The sequence below is a fragment of the Kryptolebias marmoratus genome, linkage group LG12, assembly GCF_001649575.2.
Source record: "Kryptolebias marmoratus isolate JLee-2015 linkage group LG12, ASM164957v2, whole genome shotgun sequence".
NCBI lineage: Eukaryota > Metazoa > Chordata > Actinopteri > Cyprinodontiformes > Rivulidae > Kryptolebias > Kryptolebias marmoratus.
Window position 1 is genome coordinate 3,677,210 of NC_051441.1, and position 10,976 is coordinate 3,688,185.

At 45.5% G+C, this 10,976-nt stretch overlaps 1 protein-coding gene across 2 annotated transcripts; it reads left to right on the top strand.

Annotated features, from left to right (window-relative positions):
- The first annotated feature begins 246 nt into the window (after positions 1 to 246).
- Positions 247 to 9,988, top strand: ubtf (upstream binding transcription factor). 2 transcript variants are annotated; one of them, XM_017419384.3, is made up of 21 exons: positions 247 to 1,392; positions 2,911 to 2,970; positions 3,453 to 3,625; positions 3,717 to 3,800; positions 3,891 to 4,046; positions 4,127 to 4,191; positions 4,274 to 4,400; positions 4,889 to 4,999; positions 5,074 to 5,207; positions 5,297 to 5,438; positions 5,520 to 5,561; positions 5,657 to 5,767; positions 5,873 to 6,028; positions 6,120 to 6,266; positions 6,773 to 6,883; positions 6,964 to 7,052; positions 7,155 to 7,344; positions 7,434 to 7,481; positions 7,554 to 7,601; positions 7,865 to 7,972; positions 8,048 to 9,988. In XM_017419384.3, the coding sequence occupies exons 2-21, from the start codon at positions 2,934 to 2,936 to the stop codon at positions 8,201 to 8,203; spliced, it is 2,235 nt and encodes a 744-aa protein (XP_017274873.1). In that variant the 5' UTR covers positions 247 to 1,392; positions 2,911 to 2,933; the 3' UTR covers positions 8,204 to 9,988. The 2 variants fall into 2 exon arrangements, with proteins under 2 accessions (XP_017274873.1, XP_017274874.1); XM_017419385.3 differs by having other exon boundaries at positions 247 to 749.
- The last annotated feature ends 988 nt before the right edge of the window (positions 9,989 to 10,976 follow it).

The window sequence follows — 10,976 nt, forward strand, 5'->3', positions numbered from 1 at the left end:
ATTTTGAAAAAAATGGCTGCTTTTTGGTCACTCTTTCAACTAGTTTTAGCTAGTTTAATAAGTGGGTGCGCGGATTTCCGACGGCACATGAACGCCGCGCGGCTTAACAAAACCGAGCGCCTGAAAGTCATTTGTTTCCCCCGAACCGGACCGACTCGATTGGATGTTCGGCGGTTCCGCCCACAAACACACACAAGGTGGAGTTGAAAAAGAAAAAAAAAGAAAAAGAAAAAGAAAAAAAAACATGCTGGGGCCAAAAAAAATGAAGCTGTCAATTCAGTCCAAGGAGTTTGGAGCAGTGGGAAAACGACACGGACACTAGAATTAAGAGCTGACACTGATTAGTGAGGATTATAAACTTAAATGTGATCGAAGTGTAAAGGTTGGGACTATTTTAATATTAAAATGGTGCAAACAGTGGCGCAACTTTATAAAAACCTGTAGTTTCCTGGTAAAATATCCCGGGAGGAAAACAACAACAACAACAACATAAATCTGTGGTGTTCAAAGGCGGCTCGGAAATAACATAAGCGAAACAAAAAGCGGGGCTCGCGGGGCGAAATGGTTGGATGGAGAGGAAGAAGCGCGCGCCGCTGCTGCTGCGCGTTGAGTGGAGGGAGACGGCGTGTGAGAGACGGAGGCGGGGGGGAAGGACCATCTCTGCGGGGACTGGAGCCCGGGACCGACGGCGCAGAGCTGGCTGTCGTTCAACCCTCCCCTTCTTCCTCCGCGGGCTCGCGCCGACACAGGTAGGTGAAGCTAGCGGCTTGTCGGCGTGAAAAAGCGACCGAAACCGGACACTTTTAACCCCAACCCGGTTGTTTTAATTTTAATTTTTTATTTGGTGTTGTTGTTTACTTTTAAAGCTACCTAGGGTAGCTTCTTTGTGGCGGCGAAATACGTAAAGCGACCGTTGAGGGAGGGCGGCCATAGCCGGATTTGTGTTCCGAACAGCGGGGAAGATTCTGGATGTAGCACCCCGGAGGGTTATAGATTTATATATATATATATTAAAAAATATATATGTGTTAAAACTCCTTACAAATAAAGGGTAGACTCGTTGTGTAACCAGGTGTGTGTGGGGGGGTAAAATAAACGGTGGTTTCCGCGCGGAGACCTCCATGCGGCTGCTCGCGGAACAGCTAGCCGCCTCTCTCGGTCAGCCATCAGGGATCTCGGTTTAATATCTCACCGCCCTCCCCTCTCCCCCTCTCTCTCTCACCGACTAGCCCAGAGCCGCCGACAAACAACCGAGCTCGGAGAACCCGCCTTTCCCCGTCCTCGCTTGTGCGCTTTTTGGATGTAAGGGAGAAGGGGAGTCTGCGACGCCCTGGCGGTGGCTCTGGGCTCCGTTTTTCAGTCTTTTGCAGTGCGCCATTGGACCCGGTCACGGTAGGTTTGCTCGAGCCGAGCGGGGCTGAAAGCATGGCGGCGGGACTCGGAGCCGCCGCCGCCGCTGCACAGCCTCCGGCTTTTAACTCGATGCTTTTCAGCCACTTCGACCGGGAGCCTTTTCTTTTATTTTATCCCAAAACTACATAAAAAATAGATCGATTCTGATTTATTTTCCTTTTTCTTTTCTTTCTTTTTTTTTACCGTTAAACACGTTGAATTTCCTTCTCTTTCGGGTTGCTTTAAATACCAGAATAACGGTTGGATTCGTAGCCGATCCGCGTCTTGTGAGCACCAAATTTTATCTGTATAAATTAAAGAAATCCCGCTTGGTTATTTAAATTTAAAAAAAGCTTTTTTTAAAAGCTTAAATGATCCCCAGCTTCTTTCGCCTTCATGCTAGGCTGCCCCGAGCAGCTCGTGCGCCGCCGTTTGAAGCTATTTTTAAACGTCCGCGTTGTGGTTTATTTCCGTTAAAAACGTTAATTTCTTTGACTTGTTTTTAATTTTTTGTAGTTGATGCGTTTCCAAATTATTCGAAATTTAAACAAACGTCGAAATCTGTCATTTTTTTGTTGTTTAAAGCCGAGTTTCGGGGTGGTGGGGGGGGAGGAGGACGGTTGAAGCTAGAGCCATCAAGGACGAGGCGAACAACGGGCAGCCGCCATCATGGGAGCGCGGCTCGGCTACGCCTCGCTGAAGAATGCTCTGGGGTTGTTCTTTTTTCTTTTTTTCGCGGCCGAAATCTAAAACCAGAAGCCAAAGCTCGATTAAAGTGATTAATTAGAGGCACGGTTGATGTGAGCGGTTATTTTTCTGGTTTTATCGCCCCCCCTTAGCGTTTTCGGGTGACCGCGGCGGAGGAGGCTGGGGGGAAAGGGGGTCGCGCGGCGGAGCTAGATCCGAGTGGCGCAGTGCTTTTCCCGATCTGCCATTCCTGCCTGCCGGGGAGACCCGAACGCAGATTTCCTTCCACCCACCCCCTCCACACACACACACACACGCTGGTCAGCTGGTCGCCTGGTCCACGTCCACTCGCTTCCTCCTTCCCGCGGATCCTCCCCAAACCTCCGCTCCCCGTCGGGGAAGGTCCTCCATTATCGGAGCGAGGGAAATGGTCGTCGTCGTTGCGGCTCAAGCGGACGGTACTAATTCGCTAAATTCCGCCTGGGAGGGGAAAAAAAATCAGGAAGAGAAAAAAAAAACAAAAAGGAGCAGCTTGACGCAGACTCCTGTTGTAGCCCTTTGCGGCGTTATTTGAGATTTGAAGCCGTCACAAGCGATAGGCGATGTCTCACCATGCGGCGTAAACGTTTTAGGGGCGGCGTAACGAACATAAACCATCGTGTCACCTACATCACCGCCGAAAACCACCTTTAATTCAGAAACAACACGACCATTAAACTCCCAGCCAGCCAGTTTCATTATTTAACCCCTCAGACTCATAAAAAATTAATCCAGGAGGCTGTTAAAGTAAACCTGTTTATTAAATTATTTTTTTTTTTGCTTCCTTTTCAGACCCCAAGACCGTGTAGTCACAAATGAATGGAGAAATGGAGGTTGCGACCCAAGACCAAGGTGACTTCCTTATGAAAATGAAAATATATATCTTATAACTGCTGTTTTACACAAATACAACATAAAGAATAAAATCGTGTGTCTCTTATTGTATCTCATGAACCGTCAGACGGATTTTAATGAAACAAAACCTCGTTCAAGATGGCCTCCAAAGCCAACTAAACCTAAATAACACACAGGAACACTGCTATAACTTGGTCATACTTGCAGATATTAGTCTGTAGTCGTCTCTTAGCAAAATAATTTTCTCAGTGGATGACACTTGGAGTAAATTCAATTCAAAATGGCCGCCTCTGTCAGCTAAAATGTGACGTGGTGGTAGTTGAGTCATTCCCAACAGGTTGTTTTCAACATACTGAGTCTAAAACTCTGTCCTGTGAGGCGGTGGGCGATAGTCGTTTGATTTAGTTCCTCTTTTGAGTGATTTTGACATAAAAAGGATGAATCCTCGGGAGGCTTGATCTGTAACTTCGTCCTGACAGTGTGGGCGCAGGACGACCTCCTAAAGCTGCTGGAAGCCATGAAAGTGGCCCTGCCGCAGAAGGACCTGACGAAGTACAAGACGTCCGAGTCCCACCTGGACTGGCAGAAGGTGGCCTTCAACTCGTACACAGCAGATATGTGTAAGCAGAAATGGCAGGAGGTGTCTAAAGAGGTGAGCCGCTTCGGGTGGTGGCGTTTTGGTGGCGGACCGGACTCATACCAGGAAGCTCAAATCCATTCTGTTTCCTTCTTTTTCCAAACAGATTCGTAAATTCAGAACTCTAACAGAGTTGATAGTTGACGCTCAGGACTACATTAAAAACCCTTATAAAGGGAAGAAGATAAAGGTGGGTTTGAATCAGGTTTTTAAATAATGAGTAGATTTATGAGTGAAGATTAAGACTGAACGTTTTATTTTTACTCCCCTGAATGAACAGAAGCATCCAGACTTCCCCAAGAAGCCTTTGACTCCATACTTCCGTTTCTTCATGGAAAAAAGAGCCAAATACGCCAAGCTGCACCCTGAGATGAGCAACTTGGATCTCACTAAAATCCTGTCCAAGAAGTACAGGGAGCTGCCCGACAAGAAGAAGGTCAGTCAGAAGGCAGGAAGGCTCGCGTTAATTCTCTTTCTGGTGCCGTTCGGGAAAAAACCGTTTTCTCGTCCCGACAGAAAAAATACGTCGACGACTTCCTGCGTGACAAGGAATCGTTTGTGCAGAGCATGATGAGATTCAGGTGAGAACATGCGGTTTGGTTTTGGGCGCTCTGTGTAGTTACGGGGAAAACCAGCCTTAAGCGTTGCTTTGTGGTGAAACAGGGAGGAGCATCCGGACCTCATGGAGAGCATGACCAAGAAAGGTTCGAATGTCCCAGAGAAGCCCAAGACGCCCCAGCAGCTGTGGTACAACCACGAGAAGAAGGCTTTCCTCAAGACGCACCCAGATGTAAGACTTACAGCTGACAAAATGCTTTAATTCAACTTAAAAATAGGATTGTTTTCCTGCAGGCTTTACTCCGTTTTGACTATTTACTTATCAAATTGTTTGGTTTTCTGGCTTTTTATTTAACTTTTGAAAATATTTAGCTTCATTCTTGATATAAATACATTAATATCTCTGCAATTCCTTCAAAAACATGGTTCTCAGCTGATCGGCTCCATTCTTGTCTTCTTTTGCTACTTTTAACTGCTCTTTTAGTTTCTAGACAGCCTTTTGCTAGTTTTACTTATGATTGTTTTAGCTAGCATTTTGCCATTTTTACCATTGAAGTAACAATTTCCCTTTTTTTAGCTGCTAATTTTAGTTTCTGTTTTACTCCTTTGAACTTTTGTTCTCCTTGTTTTAGCTGTAATATCTCAGTATTCTCGCTGCGTTTCACAGAAGAGTTGTATTTTGATCTCCTGGAGATGTTGACCGTTTCTGTCTGAATCCAGGCCACCACCAAAGACATCAAGGACAGTCTTGGTAAGCAGTGGACACAGCTGTCGGATAAGAAAAGGCTCAAGTGGATCACCAAGTCCCTCGAGCAGCGGAAACTGTACGAGGTGAGGACGGGTTTGGGTACTCGGCGACGACAAAAGGTCGAACGTGTTCATCAGCGTTGAATATGTGCGTGCAGGAAACCATGCGTGAGTACATCCAGCAGCACCCCGAGTTAAACATGTCCCAGGAGGACATCGTGAAGTCCACCCTGACCAAGGCAGAGCGGCACCTCAAAGACAAGTCTGACGGCCGGCCCGACAAACCTCCTCCGTAAGTCGCAGCCAGGTTAGACGGCTCGTAGGCTGGAGCGAGCCGCTTGGCCGCGTAACGAGACTAACGTGGCGTGTGAATGCTTTCAGGAACGGCTACTCGATGTTCTGCGCCGAGCTGATGTCGAGCATGAAGGACGTTCCCAGCACAGAGCGCATGGTGATGTGCAGCCAGAGGTGGAAGCTGCTGAAACAGGGCGAGAAGGATGCCTACCAGAAACGCTGCGAACAGGTGAGCTCAGGTCCGTCGACACAAAGAGCTCCACAGAAATCTGCACTCTGATCTGAAATATCTGCTCTCCTTCATTTTTAGCGGAAACGGGAGTACGAAGTTGAAATGAACAAATTTCTCAGTGTAAGTTGTTTTTTTTTTCTTTTTACAACCATTACTTCCCTGTTTTTGTTTTCATAGTTGGATTTAATTTGTCTCTGCTTTGTGGACATTTTTAGACCATATCAGAAGAGGAGCAGCAGCGAGTTTTGGGCGAAGAGAAGACGGGCTTTAAGAAGAGCAGCGCAGCCAGCAGTTCTGCCTCTAAAAAGAAAAACGCTAAAACAAAGGTACAGCATCGTTTTACTTAAAATATAAATATTTCCAATTCTGGTATGCTGTAAGAGTTATTCCGTGTAGCTCATATAAATCACCGTCTCATCTGACGTTTGTAGACCGGTCCTGAGAAGCCCAAGAGGCCCATTTCTGCCATGTTCATATTCGCTGAGGAGAAACGCCCCAAACTGCAGCAGGAGCGACCGGACCTCTCGGACAGCGAGCTCACCAGGTTCTTGGCTCGGATGTGGAACGAGCTGCCAGACAAGAAGAAGGTAATGCACAAACACTCAGTTTAACTTTGTTTAAAACGAAAGCACCGTAACAAAGTAGTTTAATCCCGGTTTTGGTCTCTCCATCGTTCAGGAGAAGTATAAACGTTTAGAGATGGTGCTGAAAGCGGAGTCAGAGAAGAAGGAGCGCGAGGATCGGAGTCGTTTGCCGGATCCGCCGAAGACGGCTCAGGAGATCTGGCAGCAGAGCGTGATTGGAGACTACCTGGCCAGGTTTAAGGTACGCATGACTCATGGAAGTTATGGTGAGAGTTGTAGTTTCACAGGAAGACAAAAACAGAGGAAGTATTCTGGATTAGATTTCAGAGAGTTTGAAGGAATTGAAGAGGTCTGAGTCGTGTTCCTTCGTTATAATCATGCAGTGGAATCTCAGAGACCAGGGACAGTGTCTTGAGGACCAAAATGTTTACAATAAAACAGGTGGTTCACCCTAACTTATGCCTTCATTTACATGACCAAAACATCTCTCTGTGAGCCCTAATGACCCTCAGGTGGGAGGGGGCAGATTAATCTGCAGGTGAAACAGAGCTCCAGACTCTGCAGTTTTGACTTGATGAAGCTCTCCTGAGACAGGAAACATCTTCAGCTCCTGAACAGGAGTCCATGTTTTTTATCTGTCCTGTCCTGGAAGACTCCAGCTCACTTTAGAGTATTTTAGACAGCAGCTGAAAACAGTTGGAGCAATTTCAGCGCTGACGTGATTTAACGTAAGGCCGTGTTCTGCAGAGTGATCGCCCGAAAGCCCAGAAAGCAATGGAGACCGTCTGGAGCTCCATGGAAAAAAAGGAGAAGATCATGTGGATCAAAAAGGCGGCAGAGGACCAGAAAAGATACGAGGTTAGAGGCGACGTTCATTTCCTCCTCAGCATCAGTTTTAAGGAGCGGTGAGGGTTAACTCGCTCGTCTGTCTCCTACAGAGGGATCTGTGTGAGATGCGCTCTCCGGCCGCCAACGTTGCGTCGATGAAGAAGATGAAGTTTGAAGGGGAACCCAAGAAACCTCCGTCGTACGTTTGTGACGTTCAGCTCCTCTGTTTTAATATCGCATGTTGAAGCCTGTAACAAACCCTGACTCCCCCCCCCCCTCACCTTCTGGTTTTACTCACCAGAAACGGGTATCAGAAGTTCTCCCAGGAGATGCTGTCCAACGGGGAGCTGAACCACCTCCCCATGAAGGAGCGCATGGCCGAGATCGGCAGCCGGTGGCAGAGGTGTCCACAGAAGGAGAAGGACCGTTACAGAAAGATCGCCGAGGAGAAGCAGAGGCAGTACAAGGTTCTGCTGGAGCAGTGGCTCGCTGTAAGCTGGCGCCGGAGGAAAACTGAGAAATGTTGGAACGGTTCTTTGAATAATTCTTACCCCTGACGTGCGCTTTCATCTGTCCACAGAGCCTGTCTTCACAGGAGCGAAACACTTACAGAGAGTATAATTCACAGGTAAGTTCTGCTGGTGCTTCTGCAGGATGTTCTCTTTAGTTTCTGTTGTTAAAAAATCTTTTTGTTCTTCAGAAAAGAAGAATCCGAGCCAAACCAGGAGCCCCCAAGGCAAAGAAAGTGGTGAGTGTTCCTCCCAGTTTGTCCCTGTTGGAGACTCGATGGTGTCGCGGTTTTACTGAGATCAAGACCAACAGACTGAAAACGCTTGGAAACGTTTTGGGAACACTTTTCTTCTTCGTGGCGAAGTCTTGCGACCCCTGCTTGCGTGGCTTCGGGGCGTCCAACAGAGCCGAAGTGCTTCCTGGTCCAGAGGACGACATCCTGAAGAATAAAAACATCAGAACAGCTTTAAGGAGTCTCTGACAGCTTGTTTCTCCTGACAGGCTGTGGAGCTGGATGATGATGACGACGATGATGATGATGATGACGAGCAGGAGAAGGCTTCCTCTGAAGCCGACTCCTCCAGCGAGGATGACGATGATGATGACGATGTAAGTAAAGCTTGACTCAAGCAAAAGGAGAGAATTGTTCCGATGTCGGTAACTTCTTGGTTTGTTTGCCTAAAGAACGAAGGAGACGATGACGACGACGAAGACGAGGAGGAGGACGACAACGAGGATGAGGAGGATGAGGACGATGAAGTGGAGGACAAGGAGAACAAATCCGAGGACAGCAGCAGCGACTCGAACTCAGCGGGCTCGTCTGACTCGGACTCGGACTGAAACCTCGAGACGAACCGAGCAGCGCTGCGCTGAGCCACGAGTCCAGGGAGGTCCGCCGCCGTGCCAACCCCGCGCCCCTCCCCCCTCCGCCGCCGCCGGAGGGTGTCCCCTTCATATCCCCCCGACCCTCACCCGCGGCGGATATCTGTTCTCAAAAAGAGCCCCTCCAATCCCCGCCCCTCCAGGACGAGTTCACAGAAAACCAAAAACATCCCGCTGGTTTGGCGATGTCTCCATCATTTCAACGGTTCGGGTCGCCCTCCGGCAGCAGGAGGGACAGGCAGGCTTCACAGAGCTAAAGAACAGAGCGGAGCGGAGGGGAGCGTGTGCAGGACACCGAAAAAAAAAGAAAAGTTGCACTCTTCTGAATGTTTTCTGTATTATTTCTTCCATTTGGTCGCTTCCTCGTTCTGTACCCTCGAGACACGATGTAGATTTTACAGTTTGGTTCTTACAGAAGTGGTATTTTTTTCAGGAAAAAAACAAAATTCAAGCCATTACGAATGTCTTTAATGTCATTTTTTGTTGTTGCTGGAAGTTGTGGAACCTCTTTACTCCCCCTGCTGTTTCTTTGTTTCACTTCGACTCAGGCTGGATATTTGACTCTAGTCTACAGGAAAAAAAACAACAATTTGTTTGGAAATTGAAAAGTTTCTTCTAGTTGTTAGTAATCCCCATCTAAGTCAGGGCAGAGATTTTATTTTTATGCTGCAGCTAATCTTTACAAACTGATTTAAATGAAGGTCAGGAGAATCCATGAGTCTTAAATCCTCCGTTTGTCTTTAAGGACAGGAATAGTATTAGACGTGCAGCTGAGCAGGAAGTCTCCAAACGCACACTTTGTTTTTGTCCACATTGTCTATTTTAAAATTCCAAACCTGCACATTTATTTTATTTTGTTTTAAGAGCTTCTGAACGGTTTCATCTTTTTTTTTTTTTAATTTCGAGTTTCCTTTAAAAAAAAACAATATTTTAACAACTGTAATCTTTACAGGGGTTTTTTCTGACGCTTATCCAAAAAAAAAGAAAGTGTGCACTTAATGTAAATCTGTCCCTCTGAGTGTGTGTGCATGCACAGTACGGTGTATATATGAGGGTGTGTGTGTGTTTTGGGTTTATTTTTTATTATTTTTGTTTTGCTTTCTTGTGGACTTCTTGCCGTTTCGTTGCGAACCATGATGTGAAAACGGCGTGCGGACCTGTGCCTGCGTGGGAACATCATGCCAACATGAATGTAGATATTGTTTATTTTTTAGAGACTGTTTTCCCAAAGGTCTTTGCTGTCACGCCATTGATTACCTGAACACGGACTGATGATGGGACTTCCACATCTCACTGCAGCTCGTAGGAACGGGAGATTTTGACCGTCATCCAGACTGAAATAAAAACCAGCACGGCCCGTTTGAACCGACTGACACAAACTAAAGGGACTCGAGAGACGTGGCTACTAAAGGACTCGGAGGTGTAAAATGTAATTTTTCTGTAAATACTGTTTTGGGTTTTTTTTTGTATCGAGTGCTTATTGTTTTAGTACTTTAATTTTGGGAACCCTCATCTGTGATTTCTGTGAGCATTTCACTCACAGGGGAGAGTTGTTTTTTTGTTGAAATCCACCCGTTTTCCTTCTCTCCTCGTGTCGGTTTATAGAAATATACACGACAGCAAAGCTTTACAGGTTTGTACTGCTGGTCATTTGACAGGATTTGATGTTTTATATAGCCGAGGGTGTTCTTATGTCCTTGTAGTTTAAGTATTTGAGCGAATAAAAGAAAATACTTTAAAAAACGGCTGCTTTCTTGAGCCTGAAGGGTGTGTATCTTGAACTATTTGTATTGTTTTTAAATAATATCACACTCAGAGTATGTGGATGACTCTCAGCTACTACCACAACAAATTTTAGCTCAACGTCTGTAAATTTGATTTAATTAAAGCCATTTTTGTCTCGACTAATCCGACGATTATTTCCTGGAAGTTTCATTAAAATCCACCCAAGATATTTTGCTAACAGCCAGACATTGTGAACAAAACATTTTTTCATGAGATTCTGCAGAGTTAATTGTATTTTATCGTCAAACTTGAATTTAAATGTTTTTTCAGCTACTTACATTCAGTTCACGTCCATTAAACTAAACTTTTATTATATAAACACTAAATATAAATATAAACAGTCTGTGGGTGAAATAAATATTTAATTCAGCTGATCAGACCCGACCAGTCGAATCTCGTCGCTCAGCTGTTGATGCCTGGAGGACAAAAATAAACGTCAAGTTTTCCGGTACAAGCGGAAGTAGATAAACATAGCTGTCAAAGTAAAAGTCCTCCTAAAAACTACAAAACAATCCTAAATTCATCTGCACCTTTTGTATTATCTGTAGATGAAATAATTTGTAGCATTTTAAATGTGAGAAAAATTACAGAAAAGCATAAAACGAGTGCCTAAAGTAGTAATGTAGGTAACAAAAACAACCTTTTTTCTGTCTGTTTTGTACCTATGAGCTGATATTATTTATATAAAAAGGTCCAGCCGATTAAACTTTGAATTACAATTGGGTGCTCGGGTTAATAAGTTGTAAATGCAGCCATTTAAGAGTATTTTCTTTCTCTCATTTACTCTTCACACAGGCAGAAACCAAATCTGTACAGAAAAATAACAAACACCTCACATTATATTTGTCTTGATTAAATCCCATATTTTCCCTCCCGGACCTGGTGCCTCCACAATAAGAGGTAGAAGATGGATGCATGTTTTGCCCCATTTGATCTTTATTCCAGC

Bases quoted from the DNA above. Each gene is read 5' to 3' on its own strand.
- ubtf (XM_017419384.3), top strand. From the start codon at position 2,934: ATGAATGGAGAAATGGAGGTTGCGACCCAAGACCAAG. The intron at 4,047-4,126 runs GTCAGTCAGAAG...TCGTCCCGACAG, and splicing joins AGCTGCCCGACAAGAAGAAG to AAAAAATACGTCGACGACTT. The intron at 7,973-8,047 runs GTAAGTAAAGCT...GTTTGCCTAAAG, and splicing joins ATGACGATGATGATGACGAT to AACGAAGGAGACGATGACGA.